A 24,888-nucleotide genomic window follows, 5' to 3' on the forward strand; every position below is an offset into this window, starting at 1 on the left:
AGATAAATGTTTTGACAAAACACTATTTTTTCTATGTGGATGATTAGTTGATCACCTTAACTTTAATATATATTTTAAATATCTTGACATATTTTCCTTAAAAGAAAACCATTACAGAAGTTCTCTTGTAGTGCAGTAGGTTAAGCACTGCTGCAACTGCAGTGCAGGCTGCAACTGTAGCATGGGTTCATAGCTGGCCCGGGAACTTTCCGCATGCCATGGTTGTGGTCAAAAAAGGGGGGGGGGGGAGAAAAGAAAGAAATCAGGCTTGATTTATACTAACAGTTCTTGCTGTTGGGGTACAGGTTCCCGCAAAATGGAATTTAAGGGAAACTACTGGCATGAAACCTGCTTTGTGTGTGAGCACTGCCGACAACCAATAGGAACTAAACCATTGATTTCCAAAGAGAATGGCAATTATTGTGTGCCCTGTTTTGAGAAGGAGTTTGCTCACTACTGCAGCTTTTGTAAGAAGGTAATTATCTCAAGAGGTTGAAGCTTGTGAAATCTTTCAAACCATTTCTTCTTAGCTTGCGCTACGTATTTGTAATAAACCCATACTATCATGCTGTATCTGTCTTTACACATCCATGTCGGTTTTGAATTCCAACCTGTTCAAAAGCACTACCTGTAGCTGTGAGGATGGCCATCTATTTTTATCCCCATAAAGTTCCACCCAGAATATTAATTTGATATTCCAGAAGCTCAGTTGATTTGATATCCCAGTTCCATTCACTGTGATTAACTGAAGACTTCACGTATCCTGGTAGGAGTCACACATCTCTCTTTGAATACAAAATATTTTTTGGAAAATAGTTTTTGGTCCACTTAGTTTCAAAGACGTATGGATTTGTCTCACAGAGTGACTAAGAGAACCAATTTAAACAGGCTATTTCCTTCCTCACATTATGTCCAGACAATGTAAATACCTTCTTGACTTGAAGCTTTTTTATTTCTAAGCTTTTATATGAAAAGTCACTCATCTCTGTCACCTTGATAAACCTGACTATAGTCCATGAAATATGTATTGATGTTCTCAAAGAAATCTTTGACCTGTGAGGCATCATAAATTTCAAATACATTATGATGAGAAAGTTTAAATCATGAAAACATGTTGGATTAGGACACTGGTTTCTAAACATGTTTGATATGCAGGCTACTTGGGCAGATCTCTTAAGAACCTTTGCAGAAACATGGAGGAAGGGGTAAATCAAGGGGTTGGGACTGACATATATAATGTGACTGACATACATAATGATTACATATAAAATAGATGGGTAATGAGGACCTACTGTTTTATATACAGTAGGAACTCTACTCAATACTCTCTGATAGCCTATATGGGAAAAGAATCCAAAAAGGAATGGATATATGTATGTGGATAAAGGTATCTGATTTACTTTGCTCTGCACCTGAAATTAACATAACTTTGTAAGTCAACTATATTCCAATAATTTTTTTTAAAAAGTAACTATGAATAGATTAAATTTCCCTATATTCCCTTATAAATTATTACCTATCATCTTTCCTTCCTTGTTTCCTTATATTCAGCCACCATCTTGAATTTTGTAAATATCCAATCCATATCCTTACCTTTTTAACTAATGTTTATATAACCAAAAGAGTGGTTGACATTGTTTTAAGTTTAGAATATTTTCATAAGTAGTAATGTAGATCAATTTTTCTATTTTGTAGTCAATCTTATGTTAGTGAGATTTAGCCCTGCCATTACACGTATCTTTAGTTTATTCACTAATTTAAAAAAAAAAGACTATTTGCATGCTTGTATAGAAGTATCATTGCCACTTTCTACAAGTGTATATGCAAACATGCACACAAACACACACACAATTTTATATATATATATTCAAAATATTAGTAATGCACTGAGAAGGCATTAATCAACTCCTAAGTTGTAGGGGTTTTGTTTTTGTTTTTTGCTTTTTAGGGCCTTATCCACCACATATCAAAGTTCCCAGGCTAGGGGTAGAATCAGAGCTGTAGCTGCCAGTCTACACCACAGCCGCAGCAACATGGGATCTGAGCTGTGTATGCGATCTATACCACAGCTAATGGCAACACTAAATCCTTAACCCACTAAGCGAGGCCAAACCCATATCTTCATGGATACTAGTTGGATTTGTTTCCACTGAGCCACAATGAGAACTCCATTAGTTGTAATTACTGAATTTCACTCTAATGATAGCTGAACATTACAATGAAAAGTAACATGACACAAAACCATCTTATACCCGGAGACTGCCATTACTTTACCAGAAATGCCAACTTAGATAATGACTTTATAAGAAATAGTCAGATACTATGACCCTGTGATAGATAAAGCACTAAAAAATTATCACTCAATACATGCATTTAGAAAGAGATGCTAGATGCAAACTATTGCATCTGGAGTGAATAAGCAATAAGATCCTCTTGTATAGCACAGGGAACTATATCTAGTCACTTTGTGATGGAACATGAAGGAGGATAAGGTGAGAAAAAGCATGTATATATATATAATATCCCAGTCATATATGTCCCAGCTGACATTTTGCTGTTCAGCAGAAATCAACAGAACATTGTAAATCGACTATAAAAGAAATAAAATGTATTTATCTCACTGTTTCAAGGGACAACTAAGTTGGCCATTTTTAGGCTATGTTTCTTAAGGATTTACACTAAAATATTAATGAGATGTGGGAATTATATTAAAATCTTTTGTTGGGCACACAGTAAAATCTTCTTTCAATGCTATAAAGATTCAAGAGAACTTCTCTAGTCCATCGGTGCTAAGCACTATTTGTAGTCAAAGCATTGGCATTTCCCAGGTTATAGGAGCCTGCCCTATATTTAGGATATGATTTAAAGTCACCAAAAAATTTATGAAATGTTTTTATTGGGTAGTAGACATATCACAACATGCCAGATTATTTTCTATTTAATTTTTTAAAACCACAAGTCCTTTAAGGAAAGTTGGATAAAAATGTTTGTGATCAAGATGAGCTAAGCTGAGGATAAGCAATTTGTTTCAACTCAAGCCGAAGACCAATATAAAATAGAAGAAAATAAGCAAAACCTACTTAACAGCCAGGCCCTTAGAACTTTGTCCATAGATTTTATTTTGTGAAACTAAAATTTATTTCCTACCCCAAAACAAGTAACCTCAAACTGTAGTGCTTTGAATTCAAACTCCCCCAGTTTCACATGGAGTATTCTCGATTCATCGGCTGTTGTCCACGGAGGGCAAAGTCATCATTGCCTCCACTTTGCCAGAGAAGAAACTTGTTCTAAATCCTTGGAGCAATTAGTGGCAAAAAACAAGCCAGAATGTTAGATTTCATTTTAGCCGGTCTGCCTCCTCAAAAGGAATATAATCATAAGCAAACTGTATTTTAATATTCCAGTTTCTTCACCCTAGCTAAATGATCTTTGCTGTGTACATCAAATTGCTGGATTTTTTTTTTCTGTGAATACATTTTTCAAGTTCTGAATCTTTTAAGCATTTCCTGCTAATCGTTTGACCAAACAAATCAAAGGAACCTTGGATTCTGCTGTGCTTGCTGTAAGGCATTTGAAGTCAGTAGGGGGTATTTTAAATTGCTTTAGTTCACATACACCATTATGTTTTCCATTTACTTATTTAGACTAGTATATTTTTCTCCTTTGTAAAAAAAAAAAACTTTTCTATCAAATATCTTTAATTTTTAAGATAGTCATTGTAAGATTTAAAATAATCTTTTCAAAAAGCCTAGAGCATAGACATATACATTTAATTTGTCTACAATAGGATGGCTTAGAGTAGACTCTACATTTTCTAATATCTAGTTAACTTGAATACAAAGATTGCAGGCACCATCTCAGATATCCCATTTCTTCAGTCAGTATAAGACATTTCCATGAACGCAGGCCAGGTTCCACAGACACCCCAGGAACTCAGCAGCCATGGCTTTGACAGAAGCTATGACTTGAAAACTGCCACACAAGAAAAGTTGTCTAATACTTTTCCATCTGATTTTTAAATAAAGATATCTCAGCCTTTTAAAAAAGTGGAATCCATAGATTCAACTGGTTTAGAGAAAATAATCATATGGAGGAATAGTATGTATCCCTGCCAAACTAGCACATGACCCAGGAATATTTAATGACTAACCAGCCCTCATGACTTTGAGCCCTCATGCTGAAATCTCATGAAGTTACCAACAGCACCCCCATGTGTTCTAGATTCAATATTGGAATTACATTCCAAACATTTTTTTCCCTTGGTGTTTGTTCATTCGACAAAGACTTGTCAAGGGTTTATTGGTGCAAAGGAATTTGCCTCAGTGCTGCATTCAAGATTAAGCACATGGGCTGTGGAATCAGACTGTGCAGGTTTGAATGCGATCCTAGCAAGTGACTTAACACTCAGTAGTTACTCTTCTCTAAAAAGATAGGAGTTCCCATTGTAGCTCAGTGGTTAACGAATCCAACTAGGAATCATGAGGTTGTGTGTTCGATCCCTGGCCTCACTCAGCGGGTTAAGGATCTGGCATTGCTGTGACCTGTGGTGTAGGTCGCAGACATGGCTTGGATCCTGTGTTGCTGCGGCTCTGGCATAGGCCGGGGGCTACAGCTCTGATTAGACCCCTAGCCTGGGAACCTCCATATGCCATGGGTGTGGCCCTAGAAAAGACAATAAAATAAAAAATAAAAAGGGAAAGATAATAGTCCCTACTGTGTCAGGATGTTGAGAATGTTAAAAAGAGGTTAAGCACAAGGCTAAAGAATGAAAAAAAAAAAAAACTAAGAAATATTAGTTATTATTAGCAAATGATTGTGTTTATCAATTCCTTTCAAAGTTGCTACTGCTGGAATAAAGCATTCATGAAAAATGGGATTTTTTTTTAAATATCCTTAAAAGTTATACATGGATGTAAGAACAAAGCATAGAAAGTATCTTAGCTCTAATGGCAGGTCTTTTGAAGACCAAGAAGAAAAAGATGAGCAAGGAAATCAAGGACCTATTTCTTTTTCATCTTCCTGAGTCCATTATGATCCTGCTTCTTTTATGTTCCATTGTAGAAGAAAACCTAGGATATTTCTCACCAGTTCTATTTAATCCCTATAGCCATTTGTTTCTCTTAGTAGTTTAAAACAACAGCAACAAAAACAGGGAAAAGATATCCTGACATAATGTGATAGAATAGCCCCAGGTACCACTTGTGGACACAGAAAAGAATCTGAATTCTAATAGCTTCCATGGTCATTGCCTTTTTTGTGATCCTTTGCCAGGTGATAACTTCAGGTGGGATAACATTTCATGACCAGCCATGGCATAAAGAGTGTTTTCTGTGCAGTGGCTGTAGGAAGGAGCTCTGTGAAGAAGAGTTTATGTCCAAAGATGATTATCCATTCTGCTTGGACTGCTACAACCATCTTTATGCCAAAAAGTGCTCTGCCTGCACCAAACCTATTACTGGTAAGTTCTTCAGTTTAATACACTCCTACCAGGGGACAGTTGTGGCTATGTAAATGCTGTTTAGCTAATTTAGGAAATGCAAGTGAAAAAATCATGATCTTTCCTTTATGTTTCCTTTTGAAATAAACCTGGGGACCAATAAATAAATATATGTATTACACAGAAACTTCATGGCACATATAAAGTGTAATTAAGGTAGCTCTGCTCTAAAGAGGGTAATTAATACTAAACTTACTGTACTGACTCTTCATGAAGTAATAGCTCGAGGCAGGAGGAGAACAAGACAAGCTGAGAGGTTGGAGATCTTTACAAGGAGGAATGATATGAGGCAAAAACTTTAAAGAGTTGACTGGGGAAAGGATATTTATAAATCAACATCCTGATAAGTTCCAAAAGAGGGTGAAGTGGCCTTAAAATAGAAAAAGTTTCTTTTTCTTTTTTCTTTTTGTCTTTTTAGGTCTGTACCTGCAGCATATGGAAGTTCCCAGGCTAGGGGTCGAATCAGAGCTACAGCTGCTGGCCTACACCACAGCCACAGCCACGTTAGATCTGAGCTGTATCTGTGACCCACACTGTAGCTTACAGCAGCACCAGATCATTTAGCCCACTGAGTGGGGCCAGGGATGGAACCTGCATCCTCATGGATACTAGTCAGGTTCATTACCACTGAGCCACAATGAGAACTCCAAAATAGAAAAGGTTTATTTTTTAATTTTTTTGTCATTTTGCCTTTTCTAGGGCCGCACCCGCGGCATGTGGAGGTTCCCAGGCTAGGGGTCGAATCGGAGCTGTAGCTGCCAAGCCTACACCACAGCTACAGCAACGTATGCTCCCAGACATGTCTGTGACCCACACCACAGCTCACGGCAACACCGGATCCTTAACCCACTGAGCAAGGCCAGGGATCAAACCCGCAACCTCATCGTTCTTAGTCGGATTTGTTAACCACTGAGCCACAACGAGAACTCCAAAAAAGTTTTAATTAAACGCAAGTATTGTATAAAAATCTGAAGTTATAATAACTAGGATAGCATAGGTCGGGAATTAATTAAACCTTAATTTAAGATGCTTCTAACAAATGTCTTATTCTCTTTTTCTATGCTCTTACACTAAGTTTTAATTATGAATATGAGATAAAACAAGATAGCATTCTCTTGAAGAAACGAAATATGAGACATATTTGAAAATAACATAAATGGTAAATCCATCCGTGTTAAATGGATTTTCAAGGTAAAAAAAATCTATTTTCCTCAGAGACAAGTCTAAAATGCTAATTTTGTAGTAAAAGAATTAAGTTTCCATCACACCTGAGAAACCCAACAGCTATTCTCATAGGCAAGATATGGTCACCAAATAAAGTGGCATAATGCCACTTCTATTCCCCATTTCTAGTACTCTTAGATCATATTTCATTTTTTTAGCTCAGTTTATGTAACATAGAATTAAAGATTATTTTATACTTTTCTTCCTCCTCCATCTTCAAATATGTCACAAAGTAAAAGTGAATATTCACTCGTATGCAAAGAAAAGAGTTTTGCTGTAAACCCAGCTTGAAAGGCTTTCACTTCCTTGCAAGGGAAGGAGTTTCCTGGATAAACAGAACCCAGTCCTGTGGTACAAGGCACGATGATTTTCAGAATCTCACACTGGCCCATGGGTTACATCTGGCCAGCAAGCATGTTTTGTTTGGCCTGCACATGTTTGGAAATAACTAATGCGAAGTCCATTGATGCACAAAAAAGTAAATAAAGAACCTGCCCAGGGTGAGCAGACTGCCCTCACATTCCCGGCTGGGTTGCCATCATACAGAGCTGAGTGGCTGGCCCACTGTGTAGGGCATGAGCCCTGTATTCCTTCCACCTGGTCTCCACCACTCAGCTATGTCACCTCCCCAGTCCTTTCATAGACTTGCACTGGCAAATCCAAGACTATCAGGCTCCAAAGCTTGGGGTCTTAAGCACTCTGCTCTCCTGCTTCTATACCAAAAAAATAAGCTACCATCCCACTGGTTTTATTTAAAAATGGGACTTCCAGGAGTTCCTATCATGGCTTAGTGGTAACCAACTCTACCAATATCCATGAGGACGCAGGTTTGATCTCTGGCCTCGCTCAGTGGGTTAGGGATCTGGCACTACTGTGAGCTGTACTATGGGTCGTAGATGCAGCTCGGATCTAGCATGGCTGTGGTGTGGTGCAGACCAGCAGCTGCAGCTACAATTTGACCCCTAGCCTGGGAAATTCCATATGCTGCAAGTGCTGCCCTAAAAAAGAAGGGGGGGGCACTTCCAGAAACACTCCAAAATCTTAGTAGAATCTGCAATCACACCCCAATGGAGACTCAGTAGATGTATCAGATAACACTTTTCTTTAATTAGCCAGAAAATAAAAGGGGGGGGGGGGTGTCTACAAAAAAATGAGAACAATTAACAACTCCAAATGGATTTGAAAACTTTCTGGGGACTCAAAGGGCTAATACTTACCTGAAAGAGCCTATAAGAGCCCTTAACTTGATAAGTTTCAATTCTGATCCATCACAGAGTCATGGGTTTGAATGATTTTTCTGCCAGATTCTGCAGGTCAATCACTGAGCCCAACTTTTTTAGGTCAGACAGAAAACCCGCATTGTTCCACATGAAACATAAAAGTGATCAGGAACCAATGATTTGACCCTAAAGTCATCCCAATGCAGAATATGTATTTAGTTTAGAACAGTCAGTCTTTTGAATGATCTTAATCTCCTTTTGGCTCTGTGATTGAGACATACCAGGCACTATATGACTGCAAAAACTCCCAGCTCACTTTGATTTGTTTTGGTCTTAAATATATACAAGCCCTGTAGTTGAGCTTCTTTAAAACTAAGCTGTTTGAAGTAACATACCACAGAGAACTATACCACCATGTATTTGTTTTCTCAAAGTTGTACATTCATACAAACATGTCACCCTCCATGAGAAAGATAAGAAACTATCTTAGAATGTTTTTAAAACACTATTTTAAATCTCAATTGATTCTCAAGTTATAACTACAGTATTTTTTTCTTCTAAGATAGAATTTACTTTTCAAACTTTCTGGGATAGATGAAGGAGCTTGATCTGGTGGCAAGAGCTCTGTCCTAGGGAGTAAAATACCCTGATGTTGCCTCTGTCCCTGACTACTGTGTGGCTGTGTGTACACGATGCAGCTCTAGAGTCCTCATTTGCCTCATTTGCAAAAGGAGTAGCTAAATGAGGTGACGTCTTCACTTTCTGTTTATTTTCAGTAAAAGGAGTTTCAAATGTGGATTTCTTCAGGAAGGGATGCTAATGTTCCTGGTAATGTTTTTCACAAAAGAAAAATTCAGACTTAATTTGATGAAATTAGGAGCTTAGTCTCTGAAGTCAGATGGCCTAGGATTGACTCCCAGATCTGCCACTCACCAGCTGGGTGACTTGGCCAAGAGGTTTAAGTTCTCTGTTTCTTGTTTGCAATGTCAGGCTGAGTGTTTTATCTATGGCATGAAGGTGAGGTGCGAGCTATATGAAGTCAAGAGCTTAGAATAGTGACTGGCTCATCTTCAAGTCAAGTAGCATTTCACCAAATGCTACTTCTTAGTTTCCTGAATTTTCAGGAATAAATGAAGCCAGATAAAACAGGTGTCAGGTTTCTTATTGCAAACAACCCTCATGACCTGAGGGAGTCAGCTATATCCAAAATTGAAACAATTAACTATCATCTCACATGCTGAATCAGGCCTTTCTTAAATTCTTGCTAATAGATGCTTCTTTTTTTTTTCCTTCTTTGTAAAAAATTCCAGAAGAATTATTTTTACATTTGCCAGCTGTACAAGGCTTAATAATAAGATCAAGAAAACCTCATGCTCATCCAAGTGCTGGATGTATAATAATTAGTTTTATGAACAGAAATGATGTATGTATATATAGAACATTATTCTTGCTGTCAGCTTATTAATGTTTTGAATAACATTAAGGGAATTAATTGGTACCTTATTGATTTACTCCTATTAGAAAGTAGTGATGACAGCATCATAAATAAGCAAGCTATAAATTTAATCAAGAAAAGTACAAGAATTTGATGTAAATTTATCCCTGAACTAGCAAATTATATGTGAAGCCATCAGAAAATTTTTCTAGGATGGAAACAAAACTTCATTATCATATTTAAGGAGAATTTATCTGAACTAGAATATTTATTCACCCTTTCTGCTTCAGCATCGCAAGTGGAATATTTAGAAATTACATGTGAATCAGTGCATGAAACATTTATGCAAATCACATAAAGTTCATAGCACTAAGATCACTTGGAGAAAATTTGACAAATAAATAAAGACTCAAGCTTAGGGCATCCCAACCCAATTCTTAAAATCTTTTCTCCTTTTCTACAAATCCTCAAAATCAGTTCCTTGAACTGGACCCTGGATTCATATTTGGCATATAGAGTCTCACTGAAGACTTGAATTTTAATGCCTTTCACAGAAACCCTTTGGTTCAAGAGAGGCCCAAGCTGAGGTGGTGGAGGCTGACAAGGCATTTCTTAGAAACTAATCATTGGGTAGCACAGGCTCAGTGGCCAGAGGATCAGATTCACAGATTTCTGTTGCAAGCCTAAGCTGAAGTAATCTCTGGGCAAGGTAATGGGTTGGTCACATTAGCCTAGCTACAGGAGCGTCTGGACAGAATTCTCTTTTGGGGACTTTTTGGAAATTGTCACAGTATGACCATGAGACTTTATCCAAATGAAATTAAACTTGGAAAAAGGGAGAAGAGAACTAAAAGTAAGAGATACCAGGCTGTGAATACACATTTATTTTATCTTAATTTTGCTTCTAAGTAAACAAGGTCATGAAGAGGAAAAAAAAGATATTCATACTTAGACATGTCTGACTTCAAAACCTCTACCTTCTTCTCACTGCACACCTGTTTTCCTTATGTCCTAGACAATCATTAACTATTTTCAAAAACGTATGCTTTGTATACCCAGGTTTGACCTACTTATATTTATTATGGAAAAAATTGGCTAGGACTCTGACTGGGTGTCCTAAGAAGAATTTGTCCATGGGTGACATTCCCAAATGGACATGGGGCCACTGAGAGCAGCATTCCTTGTAAGGTTACATATTTCCAGTGAGCAGTCTTGCTCACTTCTGTCTCTCCAGTTTCCAGAAGAGGATCTCATAGACTGTTCAATCTATTTGTTGAAAGAATAGATTATTCTTTTTCTCCAATTCCTTTCTAGGTCTCAGAGGCGCCAAGTTTATCTGCTTTCAAGACCGCCAGTGGCACAGTGAGTGCTTTAACTGCGGGAAGTGCTCCGTGTCTTTGGTGGGGGAAGGCTTCCTGACCCAGAACAAGGAAATCTTCTGCCGCAAATGTGGTTCCGGGGTGGATGCTGACAACTAGAAGGAGACAGTCCTTTCCCACTGAAATATCCACCTTGCTTTTGTTCTCACTAAATCCAGAGCTCAAATGACATCATGTTTCTGACTTAATTTATAGAACAAATTAATGTAGAGTTTATAGCAGAAGAGTTTTTGCACACATTCTGATTGAACTATAAGAACTAAAAAAAAAAAAAAGCAGTCTAACAGAAATGAATCTATACTGAATCACAAAGGCACCTTTCCTTGCAAAATACTGCACTCTGCTGTTAGAAATACAGGAACATATCTCTTTATTATAATCCAGTGTATGACCCATACCTAGAAGTCATGGCTATTATTACTGAAGACTGCTGTGTTCCAAAACTGCAGAGTAGAGAGGAAACAAAGAGATCAAATTGAAGGCATACATGACTCATGTTTGCATTCCTAACCAGCTAGTTATAAACGCAATGTGATTGGCTATGAATGGTAGAACAAAAATGATCCAGGAAAATGGATTAGTAATCACCACATTTAAGTATTCTGTCATTTTATCATTCTTTAATTGTTCATGTGTACTGACTTTGGAGTTGAAAAACAAAGCTACAATTTGCCCTCATCCACCTGCTCCCACAGCTAGTTGGTTATCGTATTTAATCAATGGAATCTGGGATTTCTGGACACTGACTCTCATTCTCTGCATAGAGATAAATGGGTCCTTTCTATGTGGGGAGGTTAAAAGCATAGGTTTCAACACATTTTGTCTTAAATGCATTTTCAAAGCCCACAATGGTTTTTTCTAAATACTTAACGATTCCATGAAAGAAAAATCTATTCTTTCAAATGAACTAACCAGGATAATCATTGTCCCCAAAGGCAAACCTTTAAGGTAAATAGATCATTAAATCATCACTTGTGGAAATGAGTTTTAGGGAAGGAATTGATGTTGGAACCTGACTTTCATCCAGATATCTAAAAGCATGATAGAATGCATAATTAGCTTGGAGCCTCATGCATTTTGCCTTCCAAAATTATACAGATTAGTAATAGGAAAACATAAAAGTGGGCTATAAAGAAATCTAGTAATAAGAACTGAGAAAGAATAATCCACTGCTGATTGTTGTGGACCTGCAAAGCAGCACAACAGAGAAATGTGGTCTGTAGATGAGCCCCCCTCGCTGTTCTTCCACATGCATACCATCCACCTCATCTATGCCAACCATATCCCCTCGCTTCAGACTCTTGCAGGACTGTGAGAGATACACTCAACCCTCAATATCCATTCTACAAATAAGCCAGTGATTTTGGTCACAGCCTTAGTGAAAAGCCTATCATCACATGTGTCTCTTTATACCAGACATCCCTTGATCATAACCCTACCCAGCTGCCCCTGGATAATATTTTCCATATCATGTGGGACAAATGGAAAGCAACCTCTGCTCTCCATGCTCAGTTATCACCCTTGGTTATAGTGTCACTTGGGTGGAGCAGAGAGAGGTCGGGGGAGAAAACTGCATTGACATAACATTTTTCTAAGTGTCTAATCTCAAATTATTGCACAGCATTAAAGTTGTGATTGAAATCTAATTATGTGCTCTGGCTGATTACAATGATTAAAATAGCATCACAGGAGATTCAATTAAAATTGTTATGGAAACAATTTTGGAAATAGTTTAAAATGCAAGGGCATTTGGAAATGCTAGCAATTTAGAGACACTAATGAAAAGTCAGGCTACACAGGCTATTTGAAAGATATCATTGTCTCTTTTTTGTATTAACAATTCCAAGATATTTTCTCATCTTCACATTGTTAAATGTAGGGAAATATATCAATATTTTTCCTGCATTGTTTGAAATTGCACATGTGGAACTGAATGTGCCAATTATCTAGAAAATAACAGTGTATTACGTAGAAAACCAAGCCATTATGAATCTGGATAGATATACAACATTTAAAACTGGCTCCATTAATCAATTATAAGCAAACATACAAAATGGAATGGTCTTTCTTGGTTAAACAATTGGTCATGTTTATTTATTTTGCTGTGTGTGGTTGGGGGAATGTGAGTAGGCATATGATCAGGCTTGTGTTTGATCTTTACAATAAAATTCACAGAACACTTCTAAGAAAGAGATTTTGTGATCCTTTGATAAGTATAGTTAAGTATATACACTTTCACATAGAAATAATTCCATATTTGGAAGGTAGCTTAGTCATCAAACATGTATGAAACATGTACTATGCACATTTTAAGCTCAAGCTGCTGTGGTCCTGGGATGGTGGGAGGATAGATCAGGTATGGACGTGTGGGAGTGCCAAAGGCAGAGAGCTTAAAAAAAAAACTTCTGCTGTAGACATAACACACATAAACATAACTGAGAAAGGAGACACCATTAGACTGACACATACACACAAAGATAAAAGTGAAAACCATACACATTATACTATGATATGCTATAGGTGATTTAGGTCAATCAATAGAAAAGCTCTCTAATGGCCCTATCCAAAGATGGAGTGGGCTACTTCAGGAAGCAGTAGGCCCCCAGTGGTTCAGGGCATGGCATCTGCATGGGCAGGGAAGGAGTTAGAAGTGAAGTCCTTGTGCTAATAACAGCCAAATGGCTTGCAAATCAACTGTGCCAAAGAGTGAGAAGAAATGAGACTGCTAAATAAGAAAAGGTCAAAGGGAGAATATGAACTCCTAGGGTAAAATGTTTATAGTTCATAAAACAGGCAATAGAAAGTTATTAACTATTTTTCAATAGAGGAGGAAAAACATTATGACAGGGTATGAGGAGCATTGCACTAATGATCCCATGTGGCCTAGACCTGAAGAGGGCAAGGTTCCAAAGGTTAGATCTCTGACCACAGCAACACATTGGGTTAGTGGCCACTGAAATGAAAAGAGAGCGGCAATAGGTAACACAAGCCAAGAGCTATATTTGCTGATATAGATGAGTAATCAATTCAATGAATCATAGGTTTTATGTTGTCATGTTGAGGTTAGAGATGAAAAAGAAAAAAAGCAGGAAAGAATTTCTACTGTCATGACAACAGGAAGGGTGTCCAAGTGTTCAATTTTCCCTTAACAAAATCATAAACATGTTATATAGGGACAATCCAGGCCCATTGGTTGAGTGAAGTGTGATAGCGCTACCATCATGGGTTCAAAATTTACATGATCACTGTAACTTTTAAAAAAAGAAACATTAAGCTATACATTGGAGTGAAAAATTGGTTAATCATTGTGAAAAGGAAGAACACTGTCACAAATGGCCTTGGTTAAATAGTACTGCAAAATTTAGTGCTATTAATGAAAAAATCAACCTAGAAACATATGTGTGATGTTAGTAACACCATTTTGAATTTAAGAAAAAAATACATTTTAATTTACTTGGTGTATTGATAATTCACATTTTAAATAAGAAAATGATTGTTAGGTATGTTTTAGATATATTAAGCACATAAATTATTATCAAATACATTTACAGATAGATGTTTATTATCACAATAATACAGTTTTTACTTGTTTTAAAAATTCTGATGCTGGTTTTCACAAGTTTCTTATGCTGAATAAATTGGCGTAGTACATATCTCTCAAATTGTTTTTATTTAAGTTTTATTTTTGTTTTCTTTTGGCCATGACTGTGGTTTGCAGAAGTTCCCAGGCCAGGGATTGAACCTGAGCCACAGGACTAACAAGGCCAGATCCTTAACCACTAGGCTACCAGGGAACTTCCTCAAACTGTTTTTAGAGACTTTTTTTTATGTTAACTGTGCAGCAAGCAAAATAGGTATGGAATAACTTTGTAATGTTTCTACTTCTATTACATGAAGGGGCATAATGACTTCTATGTTCTTGAATTCATTTCCACAACACCTAAATTAACTATTATGTTCAAATATCATTTCAGGGTCTTAATACAAAAATACCATAATTCAATTCTATGAACAAATAATAATGCCTCTACATATATACTCTTTCTTATAGTGATAACATTTTAAAATATTCTAAAGTAAGAAGAATTATTTTAATTATCATTTCTGTGATTCTAAAAATATTCTATCAGAAATATTCCACTTCAAGTAGATTTTCCTGTTTTGACTGAGGTAGTCTTCTGCTAATTTCTTATCATTTATATAGCAGAGGAATTGTTAAAACCCTTAGTGCTTTTAATCTCTTATTCCATCTAAAGCAAAATCTGTGTCTGTAATACAGACTTCATGACTTCAGGAAACTTGAGCTAATCCACACTGTAAGCATCTGTAAGGTTCTCTCCAGAGTTACATTATATTTTGTCTCCAGTTACATTGTATTACTAATTTAATGCCAAAATGTGTTCTGCAAAGAAAAATTTGGAACATCTCTCACCAAACACATTTTAATTTTTTGTCTTTTTAGGGCTGCACCTGCAGCATATGGAGGTTCCCAAGGGTCAAAATGGAGCCAGCCTACACCACAGCCACAGCAATGCCAGATCCAAGCCACATCTGTGACCCACACCACAGCTCATGGCAATGCTGGATCCTTAACCCACTGAGCAAGGCCAGAGATCAAACCTGTGTCCTCATGGATGCTAGTCAGATTCGTTTCCACTAAGCCACAACTTGAACTCCTATAGTTCCTTTTTTAAAATCATATGGTTTTGAAATTCTATGAGTACTCAAAAGATAAAATTTATGCCTTTGAAAGGTGTTTCTTCAACAAAATAGAGTAACACTAAAAATTATACTTACCAGCATACTATTTTCATCCTAAACCTACTCCCCTAGAAGCATAAGACCTTTTAAATCTTCATTATTCTACCAAAAACATTCCAAGAGTCAGCTGGGATAACTATAAAGAAATGCCTGGGGAGCTTCTGAGGTCCTCTTTGTCAGTAAAGATAAAGGAGACCTAGCAAGGATTGGGGGAGAGGTCAGAAGACAGATTCAACTTCACAACTTCTCAGAAGTTATTGTACCTATATTTTGTTTTGCCAACATAATGAAAAGGACACCAAGGAACAAAGATACCAAGAGTCTTCATTTAAACCACCAAACTCTAGGAAAACTAGCAACGAGTCCATCCCCTCAGTCATCCACACGGATTCCTAGGCGGTTCTAAAAATGCACCATCCAGAGAGAATTAGTAAAGTTGTTTTTCAGAATTCTGAACATTCTGAACTTTCCCAGATGACCAGCTTTAGGATCAGATACCCTGCTGCATATGGGGTTGGAGGAGATTTTCCTCAAATTGGGAATCAAAAAAAGAGGGGAAAGAAACAGAAGCAATTCATGCTCAAGTGTGAGTTGATAAAAGAAATAACAGAGTTTCCATGTATTTGGATTGTGAATTTCTGTGGTTGAGAAAGGGAACAGCTCATTGTGATAGAATTATGATCCATGTCACAGAGAAGCAAAGAGTATTCAGGTCAAATATTTTCCCACGAATGGTAATAAACTTATGGAGTGGATGTCCTTAAAGTGTTCTCTGAATGAGGAATGTTAATGAGCTCAACAGACATCCATTCAATGACTCAAGCAGTGACATTAAATGCTATTCCCACCACATGCAAAAACAAAAATTGTTTGACATTTATGGCAGTCCACATATTGAATCCCAAAGGCTTATTCTTTCTTTATACAAATGACAGCCTATCCCTGATTTGTCTCTGTAGCATCATTTGTGAAGCTATTTATCTAAGAACTCAAACCCAAGCTTTCAAACAGAAAATGAATGGGTTATAGGTAAAGGAGAACTGGGTGAAAAAAAAAATGAGTGGTGATTTAAAAATCTTAACATTTCTGAAAAAATAGAAAATTTAATTAAATGTTTAAAACTTCTTCCCTGAAGTATAATAAAACTTTTTCAAAACCACGAGGCATTTAAAGAGAGCAAAATAAATGAAAAAGGAAAAGAAAAATTTTGATAACTTTTTTGACTTGAGAACCATAATTGGATGTCTCTCCTTTTCAAGGGAAAATTATTCTCTCAGATGCCACCAATAGATATACAGTTGCCAAAATCTTCACCTTTCTATCCTGTTGTGAGTTATGTGCTATTATTGGTCTTCCCGTATTCCTTCAAAATCTGAGTTCAAATCTATATGTCCTGCCTAAAATTGTTTTCTGAGCTCCAGACCCAAGTTTCTCTCTGCCTCTTGACATCTGCACCTCAATATTATGCTGACAGCTCACAACTTTATTGTCCTTTCTACAAATTCCTCTTATTTTCTTATGCTCTTCATCTTATGTAAATGCATCATCCAAACAGAGCCTTTAGATTTATGTCTTGGGCACATGAAAAGATGCTCAACACCATTAGCTAGTGGGAAAATGCAAATTAACACCACAACAAGATACAATTTCACACAGACTTAGAATTGCTGTGACTTATAAGTCAGACAATAAGTGCTGTTAAGACGTAGAGAAACAGGAGCCCTCCCATACTGCCATAGGAATGCAAAATGATGCAGCCACTTTGGAAAATGGTTTGGCAATTTCTTGAAAAGTTAAATATAAAACTACCATCAACCCAGCAATTCTATATATCTACTCAAGAGAAATGAAAACATATGGCCACATAAACATTCATAGCAGCATTATTCCTAAGAGCCAAAAAAGTAGAACAACTCAAGTATTCAACTGATAAACAGAATAGCCATACAATGGGATATTAGTCGATCATAAAAAAGAATGAAGTTCATGGATAAACTTTGAAAAAATTATTCTTTGTGAAAGAAATCAGACCCCAACAGGTCACATATTGCATGACTCCATTTTTATGAAATGTCCCAAAAGTACAAATTTATACAGATGGAAAGTAGATTCATGGTTTCTTAGGGCTGGGAGTGGAATAGGGATTTATTGTAAATGGGCGTGAGGGATCTTTACTGAGAGGAATGAAAATATTCTAAAACAGGTTTATGGTGATGGTGGGACCACTTGGTAAAATTACTAAGAATTATTGCATTATACACTTGAAATGAGTGAATTGCACCCTACGTAAAGTACATCTTGATAAATCCTTTGTTTTTTCTTTCTTTCTTTTTTTTTTAAATCTGTCTTGGCTCCTCCCTCTCCCCAGTTCATTAAATCTAATTCCTGTGAGAAAAGCCACAATTTCAAACTTTTGCCTGCAAGCCTTTTTTTTTTGTTGTTTCCCCCAAATTTCATTCCTTTATACTCTCTGTGCCTTGGATCCTCCTCCTCTTCCTTGCCTGTCAACATGTTAATCAACCTCTAAAGCCCAGATCAAAGTTACCTTTTATGTCAAATCCTTACTAATAGCCCTTGGAAAAAAATGAATTGTTTTCCCACTTCTTTTACAGTTCTGTGAACAATTTAAATCATTTGCTTTATATTACAATTAGGAATGGGAGGTAATCTAACTGAAAGATGATGAGCTTTGGAGCCTGATAAACTAGGTTCAGATCCCAGCCTTGCTGCTTCCTTGATGTGTGACATTTGGTAGCTACTGAACTCTCTGAACCTTGGTTTTCCAACATTTAATTGGAGATCTATAATATGAACTTCAGCAAGCTGTTCCAAATAGAAAATGAAATAGAGGCAAATTGCTTCACATCTACCGAGAACATTTTTAACTTTTATTAAAATTTATTAAACATCAGTTATCTTTGCCTTCCTTTCCACCCTCACTCCACCCCAGACCATCCTTTATAAATTCAGTAGCTGGCAAAATATCTGGCATTTGGTAGACAACCAATAAATACTCATTGAATTAAATTTTAGCTGTCAAAGTGTTACTATGGTTATAGTATTTTTCTTATGATGATTGTCAGCAGCCATGATAAATATGTAGATCTTTTTTGACACTCGTCTTGATCATGTTATAAGAAGTTGCCCATGTGAGAAGCTGCTATTGCAAATAAACACCTGCATCTTCAAGCATCAGCTTTGAATTTTTGAATTTAGTATTGCAGTTTCCGCTGTCCAGAAACTACTGATCTGTAGAGTGCTTCTTTCAACCAGCATTCACATGGGCATCTTGAAGGCACTTGATTTTCAGGTGCTCTGGAAAATAACTGCCTATATTTGAAGTTTCCTCCTTTGCCCTCAAAGTAAATTTTGCATGCACGGTAGCTTTTATGTTAAGCCAGACCATCCCAAATACTCTTGCCAAATTTGGAGTCAATCTGTCCAATAAATTTTGTATCATGTACTTATAAACCGTTAGAAATGTAATTGTACTCACTTTGCTTAAACTGCAGAGTGCATTCTCTGTCTCTCTCAAAAGTGCAGACAATTCTTCTTTAACTAGTTGCAGTAGCTCTAGGCCTCCTAAATTCTCTTATCACAGCAGAACAGCATGGGTGGGCTGCCTCTGTCCTCCTAGGGTGCAGCATTTCTCTTGTTCCTCATTAAGCTTCCCCTTTCCTTGACAATTTCACCTCTCCCATTTCAGCATTCTCTTTCTGTTAACATGCATTAATTCCCTCTGGATATAGGTTCAGACCATTCACATAATTACTTTGGAAGGAATTCCAGAACAAAGACAATTAGGCACATTTCTTGATCCATATTGCCTGGTTCTTAACCAGCGTGCACAATTCTGCTGCCTGATATTACGCTCTATACGTAGATTCTAAAGATGGGATAATATGGAGTTCCCATCGTGGCTCAGCAGAAACGAATCTGACTAGCATTCATGAGCACAGAGTTTCAATCCCTGGCCTCACTCAGTGGGTTAAGGATCCAGCATTGCCATGGCTGTAGTGTAGGCTGGCAGCTACCGCTCTGATTAGACCCCTAGTCTGGGAACTTCCTTATGCCACAGGGGTGGCCCTAAAAAGCAAAAAAAGTAAAAATAAAAAAAAAATTTAAAGATCGGATAATAAAAAAGTCTTCAGCTAGCAAACGTTCCAAGACAGGTCCTGAGATTGGGGGAAAATAAAACACTCTGGGGGATTTCCCATTGTGGCTCAGCAATAACCAACCCGACTATTATCCATGAGGATGCAGGTTCGATCCCTGAACTTTCTCAGTGGGTTAAGGATCCAGCGTTGCTGTGAGCTGTGGTGTAGGTAGCAGATTAAGCTCGGATTCTGTGTTGCTGAGGCTACAGCTCCAATTCAGCCCCTTGCCTGGGAATGTCCATATGCTACGGGTGCAGCCCTAAAAGAAATAAACTAACAAACAAACAAAAAACCCACTCTGGCTATTGAACTTTTGGTCCAATTCTCATTCTTAGGTTTTTCATGAAATATCTATCCCTCATAAGACGTATGTTTCTAGCTGCTAAAATGAGGTCTATGCCAGTTTATGAGGAGAATGTTACCAAAATTGACAACTGCTTGGATTCCCAAATACAAAATAAGGTCCTTTAATTTGTGGTTCATTTTCCAATGTGGAATAATTGTTGAAAAACTCTGGTTTAATTATCTTCTTTGTGAATTGTCAACCTTAAGGTGAGAGCAACCTCCCCACCAAACACATCTGATGCCAAATACAAGCAGGTACAGGGGGCTTTGCTTAGCCTTCCTTTCATCTCCCAAGAATAGCCCCCAGGCTGAGTGCTCGCCATGTCTGCAGTAATGTGGGAAGTACTTGTCTTTATTTTCTACAATCATTTAATAAAGTGGTACTTTCAATTATTTCCACTGTGCTGATGAGGGAACCGAGGTTTAAAGAGCTAGAATAATTGGCTTGAGTCATTATGATACAGGTGGGTCTGATTCCAGAGTCTCTACTGCCAGTGATGCTGATGACATCCTGGGTGACCTGCCTCCTCTCTCTGCAGCAAGCCTCGGGGACTCGTTTTGCATAATTTCTCTCCTGTCCTCCTGCCAGTGGCCCAAGTCCTGCTCCACCAGCTGGATGTCTTCTAAGTCAGTTTTCTCCTTTTCGGATCCAAGGTTCAAGGCTTCATTGCTTCTCGCCTGGACTCTTTTAAATTTTGCTTCCTATTGAAGCATGTTGCTGAGCCTCTCTGGCCCCATCCTTTTATCTATGACACTCATTTCCTCCACCAGGTAAGTATTTCTCAGCTAGCATCTGATCATGGCTCATCTGACTCAATAGCCTTTGTTGGCCTTTCATTTGGTCCCCTCCCAAATCTAGCTCACCCTCTCTTCCCACATTTCTCTCTCAGTTTTCCTCCCACTTCCCAATAATGTGCATCTTTAAGGATGGAGTCTTTGTTTACTCTCTTGAACCATCATGTATGTACCTTTAACAGATCACAAAAGTGCTGGGTGAAAGAACGAAGAAATATTATGCTTTAGCCAGATCCTATTACCCACTGCATCCAAAATAAAAACATCCATATTTTCCCCTACTTCGTTCTTTTGTTTAAAATATGTCCCTGTGCTATTTTTTAAATTTAAAATGATTTTTATTTTTTCCATTATAGCTGGTTTACAGTGTTCTGTCAATTTTCTACTGTACAGCAAGGTGACCCAGTCACATGGACATATATACAGTCTTTTTCTCACATTATCCTTCAGCATGCTCCATCATAAGAGATGAGAAATAGTTATTATTGCCTTTGGAATGGATAAGCAATGAGAAACTGCTGCATAGCACTGGGAACTATTTCTAGTCACTTATGATGGAGGATATTGTAAGAAAAACAATGTATATATGTCTGTGTGACTGGGTCACCTTGCTGTATAGTAGAAAATTGACAGAATACTGTAAACCAGCTATAATGGGAAAAAATAAAAATCATTTTAATAATAAAAAATAAAATATATACCTGTGGAGTCCTCCCTACCTTCTCCGCTTAGGCAATTTAATTTCCGTTAAAACCTATTATTTAAGTTACAGTTCATAAGTCTTCTCTAGCTGGATACCCCCCCACACCTCTGAACTTTATGATACCTCCAGTCTCACACTCAATATATTTGCTTTGAATTAGTTAATTCTCTCCCATTAGATTATGAGAATATTGACTCAAAAACAGGGCAGTATCTGATTCAGCTTTGTATTCCCTGTAATGCTGGATATAAAAATGAGCCTAAATAAATGCTTGTTAATTTTTTAAATTGGGTTGAGTCTCAGTACAAGCTGCTTCTGAACTTATTCCCCATAATTAGTAAATACTGAAGGTAAAAATACTAATGCCATGGAACACTAAGGGCTTTGCATGGATTTCATCTTCTCAACAGCCCTATGAGGCACGTACTATCCTTATCACATAGGAAAACTATGGCACAAAGAGGTTAAGTTCTTCAAGTTCCTATAGTTGTTACAAAGGAGAGCCTCAACTTTAAATCAGGAGGTTTGGCTTTCAAGTTCATGCTTTTAAGCTTGGACACCACTGCCATTACTGTTTCCTTGGATGCTGGAAAGGAGAACTTTTTAAAAAATAATGTGCTTTATTTTTCTGAACATTAAATTATTATTGAAATTTTATTAACACACTTATATTTTGGCTGGTAGAAAATTGCCTGAATTTCAGAATAGTTATTTGTCTGCCAGTAGGTATTTTGACTGATTTTTTTTTCTTTTTATGGCCGCACCTGTGGCATATGGAAATTGCCAGGCTAGGGGTCAGATTGGAGCTGCACCTGAGGCATACACCACAGCCATGGCAACAACAGATCTGAGCCACATCTGTGACCTACAGCATATCTTGTGGCAACAATGGATCCTTAACCCACTGAACGAGGCCAGGGATCTAACCCATATCCTCATGGACACTATGTCAGGTTTTTAACACACTGAGCCTCAACAGGAACTTCTTGATTGATATTTTAAGCATATAGAGTCCATACAAGTTTTGTTAGACTTATATATAAATATTTCTGTTATTTTGGAGTTTTGTAAGTAGTATTTTTAAAAACTTTGATTCTCCATTGTAGTTTACTTTTTTGTAGGAATACAGTTGATTTTTGTGCGTTGGCCTTGTGCAACTTTGCTAAACCCATTTATTGGTCCCAAGATTAGTTTTGTAGATTCCTTTGGAGTCTCCATGTAAACGGTATTTTAATTTCTTCCAGTAAGGTGAAAATTTTAAAGAATCAAATATAAGCACATTTATTTATACCACAGCCCTGTAAGTATGCAAATATTTAGGAATTGAGCATATTTGGAGTCATATTTTGTGTGTCCACAATTTTTTTTTGCAACATTGAGAAGTGATGGGACACAATAAGTTTTTTACATTGAAAAAATAATTGAGTAAATCAATAAAAATAGAAAACTACATTTCAGACAGTTTGTGGAAAAGTATCTCACGATCACAAAAACATTTCCTTCCTGTAGCAGGACTCTTAGAAGTCATAACTTTATGACAATGTTGTTTTTTTTTTTTAAATAAAGACTTTTGTTCTTTGAATTATCCACTAGGTGGCAGAAAGTTGTTACTGTCCAAAGCATAATGACTGGATTAGTCCAGGCTCTTTGCTAAACTTTAGATTTATGCCAATTGCCTTCACCTCTACCCTTAGCAATGCTGACCTTTTCATGCATGGCATTTTAAAGCAAATGACTATTTTTAAGCTGGGACGAAAAATCAGAGGTTTTCGCAGTAGTACATATTAGGTACAAGCATACTAATTATATGTTTGTGCTGCTCTGCTTTACCATGGTGGGAACAGGTGCACAGACATATTGGGCAAAGGGCTGAGAGCCCTCATAGAATGTTCCATCTGGATGTCAGACAGTAAAGTGGAAAGGCCTCCACTAGGACAGTTTTCTGTAGCATTCAATCACTGCTCTCACCTTGGGTTACACATTTAACTCACTGGAGGGCCCTACACCAGTTCTCTGATGGGGGAGCCTGGACATTGGTATTCATTCACACCTCCTCAGCTATAAAATAAGAGGACTCAACTAGAAATTCCAGTCTTTTTCAGCCTCCAGCATTCTAGATGGACATTGTCTAACAGCATGTATATTACTATCGGCTTCATGAATGCAAGCACTAATTCTGTTCTAGATCTTTCATGAATATTAGCTTAATCCACTACAGTATTGAAAGAGTTGGGGGAAAATGAGACACAAGAAGTTTCATAACTTGCCCCAGACCACATGGTAAGAAGGCATGTTGAGATTCTTCCTGGCAGTCTGGTTCCAGAGGCTGAGCATACACCCTTATGCCATAACTCCCTCTGAAATGGTTGGTTAATGAGGGAACAACATCCATCTCACTATTTTTCTGCCTATATTTAAATTGCATCTGCTCTAACAATAATGGTTCCAACATTGTTATTTAAGCTGTAGCTGCCAACCTGGTTGGAAAATTGGCAAAAATATCTGGGAACCGTACTTTGGCAAAGGCTAACTCTTAAAAAAAAAAAAAAAGATTGGTACATTGGGAGTGCTGTTTTTTCTGGATGAAATTGTAATTGAACTCAGTAATCCCTGGTATTTTGCCGAAGAAGCAAATTTGAAATACACGTATTAGAACTTTCAGGAAAATTCTAATAAATTTCACAAACATCCATTGACATGGATTTGACTCCAAGGCTCATAGAGACTAATACAAATTGAGTTCTATACAACCTCTGTCCTCTCTTTTTAGAGGGTCATTTTTCTCTTCTTGGCATTTGAACATAGAGGTCTCTTGACCCAGCAGACATTGCTTCCTTAGAAACGCCAAGTGGATGTGATACAGACTCTTCCCTACTTCGCTTACCAAAATGAATTCATTGGAGCTTCCTCTTTGAAAAGATAATGATATTTTTGGCAACATTTCCTGCTAAATAAACATCTAGGGGGTAGAGCTAAGTAGTAAGTATGATGTACAGCTGCTATGAAAATTTGGATGATCTGTATTTGAAGAGAGTAGTCCTGCTCGTAAGAACTAAATGACTGTGAGGTTGACCACTATGTGATAATATTTTTTTAACTTTTCATAATGGAAAACATATACAAAAGTACAGTGAGTAGTAGAATAAACACACACATAACAATTACTGAATTTGGGTGATGGGTAACTAACTCCCAGACAATCTTCTTTATTTATACCTATTCCCTTTCCCTTACAGATGGATTATTTTCAAGCAAATCCTAGACATCTATTATCTCAACTGTAATTTTTGCACCTGGGGCATATGGAAGTTCCCAGGCTAGGGGTCAAATCAAAGCTTCAGCTGCCAGCCTGCGCTATAGACACAGCAATAC

The 24,888-nt window shown here is 37.3% G+C and overlaps 1 protein-coding gene across 1 annotated transcript in view; it reads left to right on the forward strand.

Annotated features, from left to right (window-relative positions):
- Positions 1–13,187, forward strand: part of FHL5 (four and a half LIM domains 5) — a 47,202-nt gene extending 34,015 nt beyond the window's left edge. The window contains exons 4-6 of the mRNA XM_047761318.1: positions 306–475; positions 5,272–5,458; positions 10,691–13,187. Coding sequence (XP_047617274.1) covers positions 306–475; positions 5,272–5,458; positions 10,691–10,854 — 521 coding nt within the window. The 3' untranslated portion in view covers positions 10,855–13,187. The remainder of the gene's footprint in view (positions 1–305; positions 476–5,271; positions 5,459–10,690) is intronic.
- The last annotated feature ends 11,701 nt before the right edge of the window (positions 13,188–24,888 follow it).

This window comes from Phacochoerus africanus, chromosome 2, assembly GCF_016906955.1.
Source record: "Phacochoerus africanus isolate WHEZ1 chromosome 2, ROS_Pafr_v1, whole genome shotgun sequence".
NCBI classification, from domain to species: domain Eukaryota; kingdom Metazoa; phylum Chordata; class Mammalia; order Artiodactyla; family Suidae; genus Phacochoerus; species Phacochoerus africanus.